The 14,546-nt window shown below is 39.5% G+C and overlaps 2 protein-coding genes across 2 annotated transcripts in view; one reads left to right on the top strand and one right to left on the bottom strand.

Annotated features, from left to right (window-relative positions):
* LOC126263206 (queuine tRNA-ribosyltransferase catalytic subunit) overlaps positions 1 to 5,095 on the bottom strand; it is a 53,516-nt gene extending 48,421 nt beyond the window's left edge. The window contains exon 1 of the mRNA XM_049960272.1: positions 4,931 to 5,095. Within this exon, the coding sequence (XP_049816229.1) occupies positions 4,931 to 5,071 (141 nt within the window). The 5' untranslated portion in view covers positions 5,072 to 5,095. The remainder of the gene's footprint in view (positions 1 to 4,930) is intronic.
* The window catches only part of LOC126263207 (dolichyldiphosphatase 1-like), a 47,610-nt gene continuing 38,022 nt past the window's right edge, over positions 4,959 to 14,546 (top strand). Inside the window, exon 1 of the mRNA XM_049960273.1 lies at positions 4,959 to 5,216. Within this exon, the coding sequence (XP_049816230.1) occupies positions 5,081 to 5,216 (136 nt within the window). The 5' untranslated portion in view covers positions 4,959 to 5,080. The remainder of the gene's footprint in view (positions 5,217 to 14,546) is intronic.

Here is a 14,546-nt window from a genome sequence, read left to right as displayed (position 1 = left end):
GATGGAGATGATCTAATTTCTATAAGGCCTCAGAGGACAATAAATAACTGAGAGTCAAGAGTTTTAAAATCCTAAATCTCCCTTTCCTTTTTATAGATTGGGCAATCTGGCAAGTAAGGATAATGTGGGCCACAACAGTTCACACACTGGGGTGGTGGGGTACAAGGAATCCCTCCCTGCAAGGGCGGCCAGAGTCACTGCAAGCAGGATTCACTTCACATTGTGAAAACATCAGACCAAAATGTAGACGCCAGAAACAGCGCATGCGAGTTGGGCTATAGGTCTTCACACTGTAATGGTAAACCATAACTCTGACTTTTCTGGAAGGGTATTCCTCTCAAAAGCCACGATGAAAGCACCAGTATCAACACGATTATCGTAATGTCCTCTCTGGACTTTCCAGATGAAATAAATGCCATGCCATTCCATATAAGTACAAGTTCCTCGTCCGATTGAGGGAGGAGGTCCCTGTCAAAGATAATGCCTTGGGTCATATTTAAAGACCGGTGAGGAATGATGTTCACTGGGATGTCTCCTTAGTGCTCGCACACACAAAGGGACGCCGACTGACTGGCAGAAGAGATTTTAATCAATATGAAACCAGATTGTATTTTAATTAGAGAGTCAACTTCACCTAACTTATCTCTGACATGTTCTACAAAAAAGAGCAGTTTGGTATCAGTGAAAGTCTCTCCATCTGTCCTAAAACCAACTAAGTAATGGGGAAAGGGTTTCACCCCATGCTGACAAATGGCCTTCCTCTCAGGCAGGCGACCAGGTAAGTGAAAGCCGAGGAAGCAAAAGTAGGAGGAGAGAGAGAACCATTCCTGACTGAAGAGATGACTGCAGAAGAGCAGCCAGAAGTATGGAGCTTAGTACACTTTATGTGCAGAGCATACACGCTGGTGCCTCCCAATTTGATCAGGGGCTCAACCCGTAGGCACAACCCAGTCGGCACAAGGGCTGTGTGGCATGACGGTCATTCCCGGGGGTTCCAATTCCCCAAAAATACAAGCGACCACAACTTGGCACATAAGAGGCGGTGACAGCTCTGGTACCAAAAGTGCGATTTACATGTTGTCTGGGGCCTCAGCCAGAAGGGTACATATCAGCCCCATCACAATGACCGGCTACATGTGCTTATCACCTGGTTGGGGTGGCCGGGGAACGGGGGGGGTGGTGGGGGGTGGGGGGGGGGTGTCTGTCTACAGTGGGGAAGGAAGGGAGAAGAAGAGGAAGTTCTTTCCCAAATGGCTCACACTATGGAAACAATTTAGAAAGGGAGGTCAAACCACAAGGTGAACCAGAAACAAAAGGGAGAGTGGAAACATGAGTCCAGACCAAAAAGGAATAGTGGATGTGGAAAGAATGAGTAAAGAAAGAGTGTTGAAAAACGCTGGTGAGAGGACAAAGGAAGAAGAACTGGCTGTGACATTCACTGAGACAAGGTCTAATTCATGGGAAGAGATTGAGAGATGATAGATGACATAAAGGGAAGTGGAGATTATGCGGACCTGGAGAGGATGGCGGAAGGAAAAAGAGTATGACAAGTTATCGTGTGAAAACCTGCCTTTGGGCAAATACTGATGATTATGAATCTAGACAATAGTAACGTGACAAAGAAGTGTCTAATGAAGTAAGTTAATAACTTTCTTTTGAATTTGAAGGGATCCCATTTTTTGCTTTACCTTGTAAAGGGGGCCAATGCCAGACTACTAATTCAAAAGGTATGGGATTTGATCCCCAATCAGCCCTAGCACTTTTATCTGTGGCTTCTTTCACTTGTGGCAACTACTAGTTAATGTGAAAATTACCAAGTAACATTATGGTCTGAAGCCACATTAAAGAGTATGCCCTTCTATAACTAATTTGGTAACTCAGTACAAAGGTCAGAGGAAAGCAAGGGCATACTGTTTCCAGCAGGATAACTAGAACAGAACTGTGGTGTTCAAACCTTTGGGTTAGTGAGAGCACTTGCTTTCCAATGTTAGTTGGGAGCTTGTGGAACATCTTTACTCTAGGGTACACAACTCTACACTGAACCCTCGACAATAAAGAACAAAATTAATTTTATATCTAGTGTTGTGACTATGCAAATCACAGTTCAGCTGAAGCGTTTTCATTATTAACCTATTTGGGAAGCAAGTGTGGCAAATGCTCGCCAACGGATGGTCTGACGATGGTACTGTGCTGTGTAACCAAATATGCAGACTCAAGCGAATACTTTTTACTGATTGTGTTGGTCGCTGTTCCAAATGACAGTATATTGGTAATACACCTTTTTTGAAGTTGTAAAATGTGAGTTTTTGGGAAATTAGAACTAAACCCTTCAGCTATCACTAGATTTGTTTCTCCTTACACTGAACTGGACCCTTGATTAGTATGCTAGTATCATTAGCAAACATTATAGTTTCTGAATGATACTTTAAAGCCATTAGAGAATCAGCTGTATAGGTTAAGAATGATAGTGAATCCAGTAGTGATCTTGGTGGGGGTCCAAATGTTATGCTCCCTCAATCAGAGGTTAATTTCATTCTTTTGCGACAGCCAGTCTGATTTCTTTTACAAAGGTGAAATGCTAACAACATAAGACAGTTGTCATTAATGCTATAATGTATTAATTTGTGTGAAAAGCTTTCATATTATTGTTCCACTGGCACACAGGGCTATGGTGATTGTGTTATCTCACTGAAATTCCAGCCTTGTAGTGAGACTGTTAATCGTGTAGCACTGTGCAGCAACTGAAACAGGGCATATGATGGAAACTACATAGAATCTTTACAGAGGGTGTGATTCTTCTGGATGACAATGCCCACCTCACAAAAGAAAAACATAGGGGCTACTACAAACATTTCACTGAGGCCATCTAGATCATCCACTGTAAAGCCCTGACTGTAGCCCCACAGTGATTTCCATCTGCTTGCACCCATTAAAAAGCATCTTGATGGGCAGCAATTTGAAGGCAACGTGACAGTAGCCCAAGAGGTCACTCATTTGATGCAACAGCTATAGGATTTCAACGCCTTGTGAAATAGTGGGATAATGTATGTATTTCCAGTGGAAATATTATAGAAAGTAAATTGAATGGTGGTAGTCGCAGAACTGATGTGCTCCCATATCTTGCAACTTATTTATTGACTCACTTTCTTTCTTTGGTAGTAAGTAAAATTTGGCAAAATAATGGAACTTCAACAGGAATACTACATTTTGGGACATGAATTTTTCCCTTTTCGATGCCTTTAAGTATATTAAAGACTTGAAGATATCGGATCAGAGTGAGAAAGCATGGGATTTCGATCAGGGGCACAAATGTGTCTACAGGATGCTCAATGTATATAAAAAAAGTAAGAGAATAATAATAATGAGAGGTGTAATACACACAATTCAAATTAATGTTTCCCTCAATGAACTGCTGTCTCACTGGACCTATACACCATGCACAAGAAATAAATGACTATAAACAGAGCTTATGGTGGACATAGACAATGAAACATACAAACAAATACATCCCAGACACCATCTGCATAACACATAACGTCACACATCAAACACTATATAGATGGCTGTCAATTTTCACTAGATTCTATTATTTTGTATGACTAGCATCTCACTGGCAATAAAAAGTGATGGTGTCCAAATTTCTAAGCTAGCACAAAATGCGTGGTAGTTTGTCTCTGATCAGTGAACTGTAGCACCAGCCTTCACTGACCATGTTTGGAAACTCCACTGGACAAAACTAGCAGGAGAGTGTTGAAGCATGAACCAATTAGGTATAGTTCATCAGCTATATCTATCTGAGAGAGTGTAGCACTTATGCTGTGTCTCCTGGCAATTGTGAGAAAGTTACACTAGTTTCAAATTTTGCATTTCAAATTCTAATATATCTAAGATAACACCTGATGTCCATACTGCTGCATGCTAAGGGAACAAGGATTTTACTGAGGTAAGTGCAAGAGAGATAATCTAATGTGAAAATTTTAAAAGACCTGTTTTATATATTATTTGATAGCATATGCTTTATGGTTAGTTGGGTGGGGGAGAGCATGATCAAGGGAGAAACTTTTTTATGCTCTCCATCCCTTTTCATATTGAAAAAGAGGAATAAAGAGGAACTTTCGATAGTACTCGTCGGTCGTGACCAGTGACATGGGAATCATGCGACAAATGTGCAAGCTACATGACTGTACCATAATATTAGCGGCTACTCTCTGTCTCTGTCTCCCCCCCCCCCCCCCCCCAGATGGGCTATGACACATTTGCTGACTTCGACAGCTAAAAAAACAAACAAACCCTGTCACCTTCCAGTCTAATATGGGTGACGTCAAGTTATGGGCGCCATATTGGATTTAGAAGTCGCCTGTGTCCATTTTGATGACATCACAGGTCAAATACGAGACGCGGTATCGAACGCTTCGCTATATAATCCATTTAACCTAACACATCGGCAAAGATAGTGTTGCCGCAAGAGAGACCCTGCAGAACAGACAAATGTTAAACATAGAGCCATATCACTTTCTGTTTGAATAGTAACGTATTATTACTGTACTATAATGGTACAACTATAAAAGTATAATTCTCTTAGTAGACACATGTAATTCTTGCATTGTTTACTTTGCTGATATGTTTTCTGCGCAAAAACAAAATTGCTCACATAATTACTGATGGGCTGTTGGCTTCACATTCATTATGAAACACATTAGTTTTAATCCGATGCGTTTTTCACTACTTTAAATGGCAAAAATACCCTGTTTGCATCATTCTGGTACATGCAAAAGTCGACACTCCAGTATTCTGGGTACGCTGTATATCTTTCTAGAAAAAAAATCTATAACAAACTTCATACATTGCGCACGTCGGTGCTGCAATAACCTAGCTTCGATGGATTAGTGCACGTGGCAAAACGTATGTAAACGTTTACAACATTTCCTACCTGCGTTCCGACCGGCATAAAGACTGGTGTTTCAACGTCATAGTGTGGTAAACTCATTATACTTGTCCGTGCCTTTGACTTTTCACATTTTGCAAGTATGTTGAAAGACAGCGCCGGCTTGCTTGTGCCACATGTTGACATTTTGCCAGTATGGAATGCCGGGAATACACAGCAACAAAGATGGCAGCTTCAGAAGAAGAGCATGTAATACACACAGCCAAACTCTCGACGGATGACAAGCTTGTTTGGGTTCCTCTTTCGCTGACTCTAGTTGAATATCCACAAGGCAAGTAACTTCGTTTCGAGATATATATTAAAACATTTCTTTAACACTATCTCCGTTAACAAACGTTATCGAAGAATATTAACTGTTGTGAAGACATCTGCCTCGTGTACCAAATAAGTTTGTTGATGCAGTGATTATTGTCAAATTAAACATATTTTAGCATATGCAAATGATAGTATTTTCCCTACATCGGGAATTCATTGTAAAATAGATTACTTAATTCGGGTTACTGATGTTCATGAACTGGAGTGCTGTTGTGGGTCAGCAGTATTGTAAGACACTTGGGGCTCTGCCTAACAATAAATTAAATTATACATAGCATTTAGTGGCATTCAGTTACAGTCCATGCGCGTTTAAGGATCTGACACAGCGTGGAGATTGACACTGTGTTGCCAGTAGCCTTGTAAGAACTGGATGGAAAGTCTGTACAAGCCTTAATTCTCAGTTAAGAGATTTTACACGAGTTTCACATAGGCTCCAAGTTATATGTTAGCTTAATAGACTGGAAAAAAAAAAAAACACACACAGTACGGAAAATTTCGAATCTGAGAACTACAATTTAATTTACTTAACCCACAAATTTAAAATAGTGTTATTAGCCAAGAATACTACTAAAAGTAATCAACTTCTTTTTTTTTTGATATAGCTATGTTAATAACAAGTATTGAGAGGACACATCCCACTTTGTTGTGTTCTTCAATAACCTGCAGGTAACTTTACCCTTTTGTAACATCATTCAGCTTTCCAGATATTTTTCCTCCCCTCTGTGCCCTGTACCTTTCCTTCGATAATCCTTAATTGCACACAATTTTTTTGCAGTATTATGTCTTAGCTGAGATGAGATGTTTGCCTCATTTTTATCGTGAGCAACAGTTTTCTTTCCTCTCGTATTCCCAGAAGTAATAACCGATGTGAATTCCACAATAATGGGATCTGGATCAAGTTAAAACTTGCAGAAAGAAACAGCATTTTATTCATTACATTCATTATCATGTCCAAGTGATGTGACTGATTTGTTTAGCTGTTGTTCTGAGTCATCTTTTCAGATTTATTCTTCTCTGATTTCTTTTACATTCTTCCATTGGATTTATTGATCCTAATACTGAGTTATGCAAACTGATTGAGGGCAGTTTTTGAAATTAGGTTTCTTATGTGATGTGTATGATTTTTTAAAAAGAATTAAAGTATGCTTCACTTTCAATTATCAGGTGCCCCTGTGTGTACAAAGTTTCACGTTTACCTTGTAGGACTTGAATTTAAATTCTCTGTTGTTGGTTTTTCTTTTTTTTTTTTCTTGTTATATACTCTGCAAAGTTTTCTTTTCATCCAAATTCCTTGAACACGTTGTTGAACAGTTTTTGATAACATTTTTCTTCTTTGTGCTTGTACATTAAGAGTGATTTAATGTGGGCACTCTTAAGATTTCTGATGACTGCCAATGATTCTGATTTATTGCTGCATCCATTATAAATCATAAGAGAATTCAAATTTGAAGGATCTTAATACAGAAATCTGGTTGTTTCTTCTGAAATTTTTAAATTAGGGTATTTGAGATAATTTTTGATATTAAGCTATCGTAAGCTATGCATGGATGAATGGTGAACACAGTTGGTTCATAGGAATTTTTTTCTATTAAGATCTGGATGTTTTGACAGTCTTCTAACAATCATTAAACTTAATTTTCCAAGTAAATTTAATTATTTATTGATTTCAGGGGGGGGGGGGGAGAGGAGGATTGATCCTTTGTTACACTGCAAATTATATTATCCCATAGTGCTCAGAGCCATTTGAACCATTTGAAGGTTGCTCTGTGTCTGACAGTTTCTCTTTTTGTACTTAATGGAGGCAGATTGTTCTGAACTGCATTGCCCATCTTCAGATATTTGATCCACATTTCCTGGAAGATAGGCTGCAAGGGCTTTGACACAGAGCTACAAGGCTTGTGCCACAATGACTGTGGATATTTGTGTGTTTGTGGGGGTGGGTCTTCAAGCACGTGCTTGCAACGCTGAGTTAGTTGATTTCGAAGAATTCACATGGTTTTAAGTAATTTACTGGAAGCTGTTTCAGTCCTCATCCTCTTCCAGAGTTTTTGGCAATCGTTGAACAGTGAATAGGTGTCTAATAACTCATAAAATCTTTAAATGTTTATTCATAACAGTATTGAAAGATAGTTATATTTAAATCCTGACACAAATTACTTTCAAATCTTGAGGCCTGTTAATGTCACTGATCTTGACATGGTTAAGTATAAAATGACAAGGCAGTAATTGAAAAGGCAACTAAGGAATTGAAGTCGCTATGACTGACTTATTCATTGTGAGAACATTCAGCAGTTGATATCTAAAACTTTGTTAATATTGTTTATATTTTAGTCCCAGTGCAGTATGACTAATTTCTATCTCCCTGGATCACCGCCAGATCCAAAATAAAGTAAAGCAAAATCTTTACTGTCAGATACTTTGCAAAAACACAAGTGTGTTGTACAGCTGTTGAATTTATCAAAATGGATGTCAGTAGTCCATTGTATGTCTATCAACACACTGTGGTATGTAACTGTGGTCTAAGTTTTAGATAGGCAACAGGTTGAGGGAGGGGAGAAGAGGTAATAGTGGGGTATGGGAGAAAAATTGGAATGAGGGGGGCTTGGGAAAGGGCAAAGAAGACAGGGAATGGGAGGGATGTCATGAGCATAATGGATTTACATTTGGTAAACATTATAGTAACTTGTGTAAAGAGTGTCTTATATTAAAATTATAAAAAGTAAAACTGTGTAAAAAATAGCATAAAATGTTATGGGTAACGAACAGTGAAAGTGTAAACAGTTTAAGGTATAAAATAGCAAAATTATGAAAGTGAAAGTGGAATTAAGTGCAGTAACTAAAATTGAATTTAATAGCTTTGAGCCGGCTGCATCATTGTCAATTAAATAAGCAAGATAACAAAAAGTCCTGTGATCGTAGTCAAAGCTTCACTGCGTTAAAATTGTCTGTGCTGCACCAGTATTAAATGATTATTATCAAAACCCATTCAGGTAACTGGGAATTTGACCATGGTTAACTCCGTGTGTTACAAAGAAAACTGCCCATTGTACATGCAAAGATAATGGTAATTACTGTCTGTCTGTGACAAGGAGGTCAAAATACCGTGACCTCCTTGGTCTGTGATACTTATGTGCCCTCTTCAGATTTTTATTGTATTGTTACTGTGCCATGGGGAGTGTGGTTCTGTTTGAGAAGGAATGTGTTTATTTTAATCGTGATCAATTCAAGATAATCGATCTCTTCCGACTTCGGCCGACTTTAATAGCGATCAACTCCCATGATTAACTTTAATTGACATAGATGCAGTCTAATTTTTTCTTGGTCAGTTTCACTTTTAATTGACAGTGTAGTGGGCTGTGAAAATAGTAAAAGTGTAAACTATTGGAATTGTAGAACTGTAAGAGGCAGAAACCAATAAAATTATAAAAATGAACTCTTGTGATGCAACTTAAGTTACAGGGAACAGAATGTGATAGTCATAGTTAATTGCATTTGCTGCTTCTTGATGACATTTTATGGCATGCAGTACAGTGAGTATGGAAGGTAACTGGTTTTCTGCTAGGATGGTGTGCGAGTGGAAGTGGCACTGTCATCTCTCCCCAGTGAGTAAGGTTGTTCTCATATGAGCAATATGTCAAGGTGGATGATTGCAAGAGGCCTTTTTCTAAAAAAAAAAATGCACTGTCAATAAAATGGCTCTGCTGATTTAATGTATTGGCAGGTTCTTGTAAGCTTTTGTGACATGCTGTCAGTGAAGATGAGTGTGTGTCACTCTGAATGACTGTCCAATTTAGTGTTCTGAAAGTACAAATACGTTGATATAAACTCTGACCACAACTACACAACACTTCTGACAGAACAATCTCTATCTGAGGCTGAGTCCAAATAATGACACAGTATTTGACTGTGCTGGTTAAACGGCGGGATTGTCACAGCTGTGGTCTATTTCAGGATGGTTTTCTTTATTAATCCATGGTAACTGAAGAACTGGCAGTTGTGGCAGTGATACCACTCCAGGATTTGACTCTGATGAGACTGCCTCTGCAACCCTCAGTCACAGGTTATAATACCGCGCAGATGAATACGGTGGAGATGCATGATTGGCCTCTGATATCAGTGATAGCGAAACGTCACTGATTAGTTTTGTTGCCATCATAGTCTTGAAATGTCTCCTGCTGGAGATGTGGCCAAAATAGCTCCTCTGCTGAAAATCACCCCTATTGAGCAACTGTTGGGCTGGTGTTGCTCACTGCATTGCAGGCATGGTCGGCCACCTGAATAACAGTGGCGTGGGAAGGGATCAGACTTGTGGATCCTGAAATGCAGATGCTGGAAGAGATCAAGGCCCATGCTATTGACAGTTGTTTTGGTGACACATCACGAGGAAGTGGGCTGGCACTCAAGTTTATTTATACTGACATGTACATGACAAATAACTTTGATTGTCACTGCATGTTGATTCTAATTTTAGAGAGTGCTAGTAAATTTGAATACTTGAGAGATCCAATGGAAGCATAAGTAGCAGCATTGATAAGAGACTTAGATGCACCAGTTTCTATTTGAAACTGAATCATTTGACCATTATGATATCCACAAACATAATGTTAGCAGAATGTGAAGAAACGTGGTCCCCACTGCTAGATTTAACTACATCAAGTCACAGTTATCCTTAGAGTAAATACTTTATGCATTAGCATCAAAATTTTCACAAGGAGATATGTCTTGTGAGGTAACGGAATCACGGGATTGTCTCCATTTGTAGTAAAAATGGAACACTTGTTGGTGCGAGGTAATTCCTTGGAATGCACTGAATTATCTATGATTGTGATGAAAATGGAGCACTTGTCAGTGTGACATAATTTCTTGAGGCACTCTTTGTGCCTTATGACCCATCTTACGGTAAAATAAGAGTTTTGTGCATATGTAATAGCAAGACTCTGTCATGAGTTACAAAACATTGAGAACGATGTTTGACGGGGGTGAGCACTGGTCTTGGGGGGGGAATGTAGTTCAATGTCTAGGTGCTTGATGTGGTAACTGGTCTTTGTACCAGAGGGAGACACAGAACACTGAAAAATCGTCTGAAAGACTTCACATTCCTTTCAGTGAAGCATCCGATCTGGCAGTTTGACTTGTTCGAAGGCTTGCACAGCTGATAAGCATTCCTGTAATGTCGAACTGTCCAGACAGGTGAGGTCATTGTGTAGCCCAGCATCTGAGGTGTACTCAGTTGACATATTCCTCACAGCACCGACCACATAAGAAAGAGCACAATCTTTGTTTTCACATTTAAAATTACAGTTGTGGGAGAGACCCTGCGAGATTATAATCCAGTCAGTGTACGATTGACCAGGTGCCTTAAGTACAATGGGAACTGTGATACGCCGTCGCCATGAGCAGGAACTCTGAAAATAGAGAGCTAATTTGATTTCGACAATATTATATAAGTTCACTCAGATACTTATACTGGAAAAGTTTCTGAACTAGTTTAAAAACCGAAGCACTAGCGTTAGTAATAAGAGAAATGGTTGCTTTTTTATATGACCAGAAGGAATGGAGATGAATAAAAAGTAGAACCGTTAAATCAACTTGGTGGGTCATCCGGAAAATTACACATTCAGTAAGAATCACAAGACAATTAAAAAATTTAGTCCAAAATGTCCACCAATGAGGCTAGAATGCAAGGAACTTTTCAGAAATAACCAAGTGCAGAGAAATGGTGGCAACTCTGCCCAAAAACACACTGAATGTTCCAAGAACAATGTGAGAAGGCAGAGGAATCGTAGGGCACTATATTGCAGAAAATATGAAGGATATCCGGAAAGCAAGTTTACGAGGCCATTAGTTCTGCCAGGGAATTGAGATTTTCATAGTCGGTACCACTTACGTATGGTAGCACAGACTGAAATGAATGACTGGAAAAGGACTAACGGTCATCAGTAGCGTCCCGATTCCCACGGTTGACGGTTGAAGAAGAGCGTTGTCATATTGCCCCCCATCAAAGACGAAGAGCGCTCTGTGATGCGCTACCTGAATGCAAAGGGTGTGACTGCTGCCGAAATTCGTCGCGAAATCGTGTCAGTGCATGGGGAGGAGGTTATGTCACGGCAACACGTGACACAATGGTTACGGAATTGCACTTTCGGAAGAACGGAAAATCACGATGACGAGAGATTTGGATGCCTTTCCATGACGAGTTGGTGCAAAATCTTGAAGAGATTATCCGTTCGGATCACCGCGTGATCATTGATGACCTGCAAGAACTGCCACAAATTTTTCGAACATGAAATCGGGAGGGATCGACTTGGATATCCAAATTTATGTTTGTGGTGGGTTCCAAAGATGCTTACTGCAGAACACAAAATCAACAGAGTCCGAGTCGCGTAAGAGTTTTTTGGTCGTTTTTCGAATGATAAGATATACTCTTACTTTTCTCGACACCAGTGACGGGATGAAACATTGGTTTACGACAATACCCAGTGCATTGGTGCCACAGTCATTCCCCTACAACAACAAAATTCAAAACTCAGCATTCAGCTCGAAAAGTCCTGTCAGCCGTTTTCTGTGACATAAAAGGGGTTGGAATCTTACCAAGAGGCGAAACAATCAACTCTGCACGATACTGAGAGACCCACAAGAAACTTCGCAGAGCAGTGTGGAACAAATAGCCCAGACAGATAAAACTCGAAAAAGATGAGGTGCGAGATTTTATTTTACTTGCTCATATGGTTGGAAAGATTGGAAAACCAAGTTTTGCCAACAAAACCTATGTCGGCCAAACATTTTGTAGTAAAAAAACTGAGAATATAGGACTTTCTCAGTTTTTTCAAAAAAAATCTCAGTTTCTTATGCTCCTAGCCCTTTGACGTCGATTTTCATTTTAAAGGGGAACAAGGTTCTCTAAAAAAATTCTTACACTTTTTTCTGTATCCAGTATGACGGGTGCCAGAGTTCGTCAAAAAATGATTTTTCAAACTTCGTGCAAAATGACAAAATACCCCATGTGTTATTGTGATACGTACATTATTTGTCGAATTTAAGCTTCAGGGCATTTCAGCCCTGACTCATGCACATTTATAAAACTACAGCTCTTACTCATTGTGTTATATATAAAATAACCAGAAAACTGAATTATAATTAGATGATATAGTCAAACCAAAATAGGCAGCTAATTATACTTGTATAAAAAAATCATGCAATACAAATGAAACTTAGGTAGTTTTATTATAATTAAAAAGACATTAACATTTGCTAACACTCACTATTACTGCTTCTGGATGCGGAACACTTACAACAGCGTAGGCCTACTTCAACGTTCGGTGCACTTGAGATGGTCAACGTTCTTCTGTCACCAGAAATGCATTTAGTAGTGGGGTCAGGGTAAGCAGATCTAGTGGGTGCTACATCGACCTGTTCTTTCAACAGTGACTCAGCCTCTTCCAGTTTGTTGACTCTGGTGCCTGTTCCCTTAATAAAAAATCCATAAAACATTTCTTATCTTTCTTCATATAAGAATTCTGGCACGTTTTCATAGGCGACTCCACTGCAGTTCTTGCAAATAGAACAATTCAAACCTGCTTTTCTGCAGAGGTATGCTTCGCCACACCTTCGCTACATGAGCATGAAACAACGTGAAGAACTGACTCAGGTGTTTTAGCTTGGCTCATTACAACAGGCCTCGGCCTGTGGTTACTGTCAGTCCAGCTCCATTGCTCAGGAGTTTCCAGTTTCCCATTCGATTTTGGACTTACTGGCAAGTCCGTAAAGAGTGATGTTGCGCAGCATCTTTTGCGAGTGGCAGCCTTGCAAGAATGAACTTGCTTTTTGTGGCAGTCTTTGTGAATGGCTGACAAATCGTCTGTCGTCTGGAAACTGCTGACACCTCCACTGTACAGTGTGATGATAAACTGTTCTCCAGCTGTTATTTCCTCACGGTTAGCGTCTGGTTTCTTGCATGTGTGCTGAGTAAGTGTTCGTGTTTCTTACTAAACTGAAAAAATTCATTTTTCTGTGACAAAAAAGAAAAAAATCTGCTATTGTATCACATTCACCAACGGCGTGAGCGATGAGCATATGCCCACTGACGAACTTACAGATTGGATTGCAGAACCATTTGTCGTCTACACTTCCTCTTCCAGGTATTAGAAAAAATAAGTTTTCGATGCATTGTGTTAAATAAAGCATGAGCACAAGGAGGTCAGTATCTTGTTTCACTATGACTGAGAACTTCAAACTTCTTGAAACTGTACATGTTACAATCATAATGGCGCCATCTTCTTGTTCCTGATCTTGTTTCGTTTGGCGGATGAATACTTACTGTGATTCAACAACTACTTCAAACCGACCTACGAATTCTGTCAGCCCTCTTTGTGCTACATTACTCTCCCACACGTGGGTGTCCATCAAATACAATAGCAAATTGAGATCCGGACTAACGCTGTAGGTCAGAAACTTAACATTGGGCTATTGATTTGAAGGAAACATTTCAAAGCAAAGGTATAAGGTGTATAAAATACCCTCCATCAGCGACAAAAAATTTATTCTGTGCAACTGAATTCACATTGTTCACTGGAACAAAGGCGTTGTAGAATGAAGAATTTGTTTCTTTTCAGGTGTCTTTTACTGATAGACACATTGGATAAGGAGTAAGTTCGTATTTCAGAAACGTTTTTAATTCTTCACTTTGTTTCATTAAACATGTCAGCTGATCGTGCAGCAAAGTGAGTTGTTCAGTTCCTTAGTGTAACATAACATGAAATATATTTGTACTATATAAACGGAAACTGAAATAAATTGTGTTTTATCATTTTGCACTAAGTTTGAAAGTCATTATTTTTGGACGAAATATAGGGGCCCTTCGTATTGGGCGCAGGAAAGAATTGTAGTAATCAAATTTATAGAGAATTTGGTGCGCTTTAAAAAAAAAAAAAAAGAAATAGGCGTCAAGGCGCTAGGAGCTCAAGAAACTGAGGTCAAAGTTCGAAAATTTCAAAGTTTTTTGATTACAGAAAGTTGAAGCCAACATAAATTTTGTTGGCAACACTTGGTTTTCCAGTCTTTCCGACCATATGAAACAGCTGTAAAAAAAAATCTTCTACTCCACCTTTTGCATGGCATAGGCTTTTTTTTTCCAACGATTTGATGCCATGGAGCCGGTCGCGGTGTTCGAGCGGTTCTAGGCGCTTCAGCCGGAACCGCGCGACTGCTACGGTCGCAGGTTCGAATCCTGCCTCGGGCATGGATGTGTGTGATGTCCTTAGGTTAGTTAGGTTTAAGTAGTTCTAAG

The sequence above is a fragment of the Schistocerca nitens genome, chromosome 6 (genome assembly GCF_023898315.1).
Source record: "Schistocerca nitens isolate TAMUIC-IGC-003100 chromosome 6, iqSchNite1.1, whole genome shotgun sequence".
In the NCBI taxonomy this organism is placed as follows: domain Eukaryota; kingdom Metazoa; phylum Arthropoda; class Insecta; order Orthoptera; family Acrididae; genus Schistocerca; species Schistocerca nitens.
This window is presented reverse-complemented; position numbering and strand designations above follow the sequence as displayed.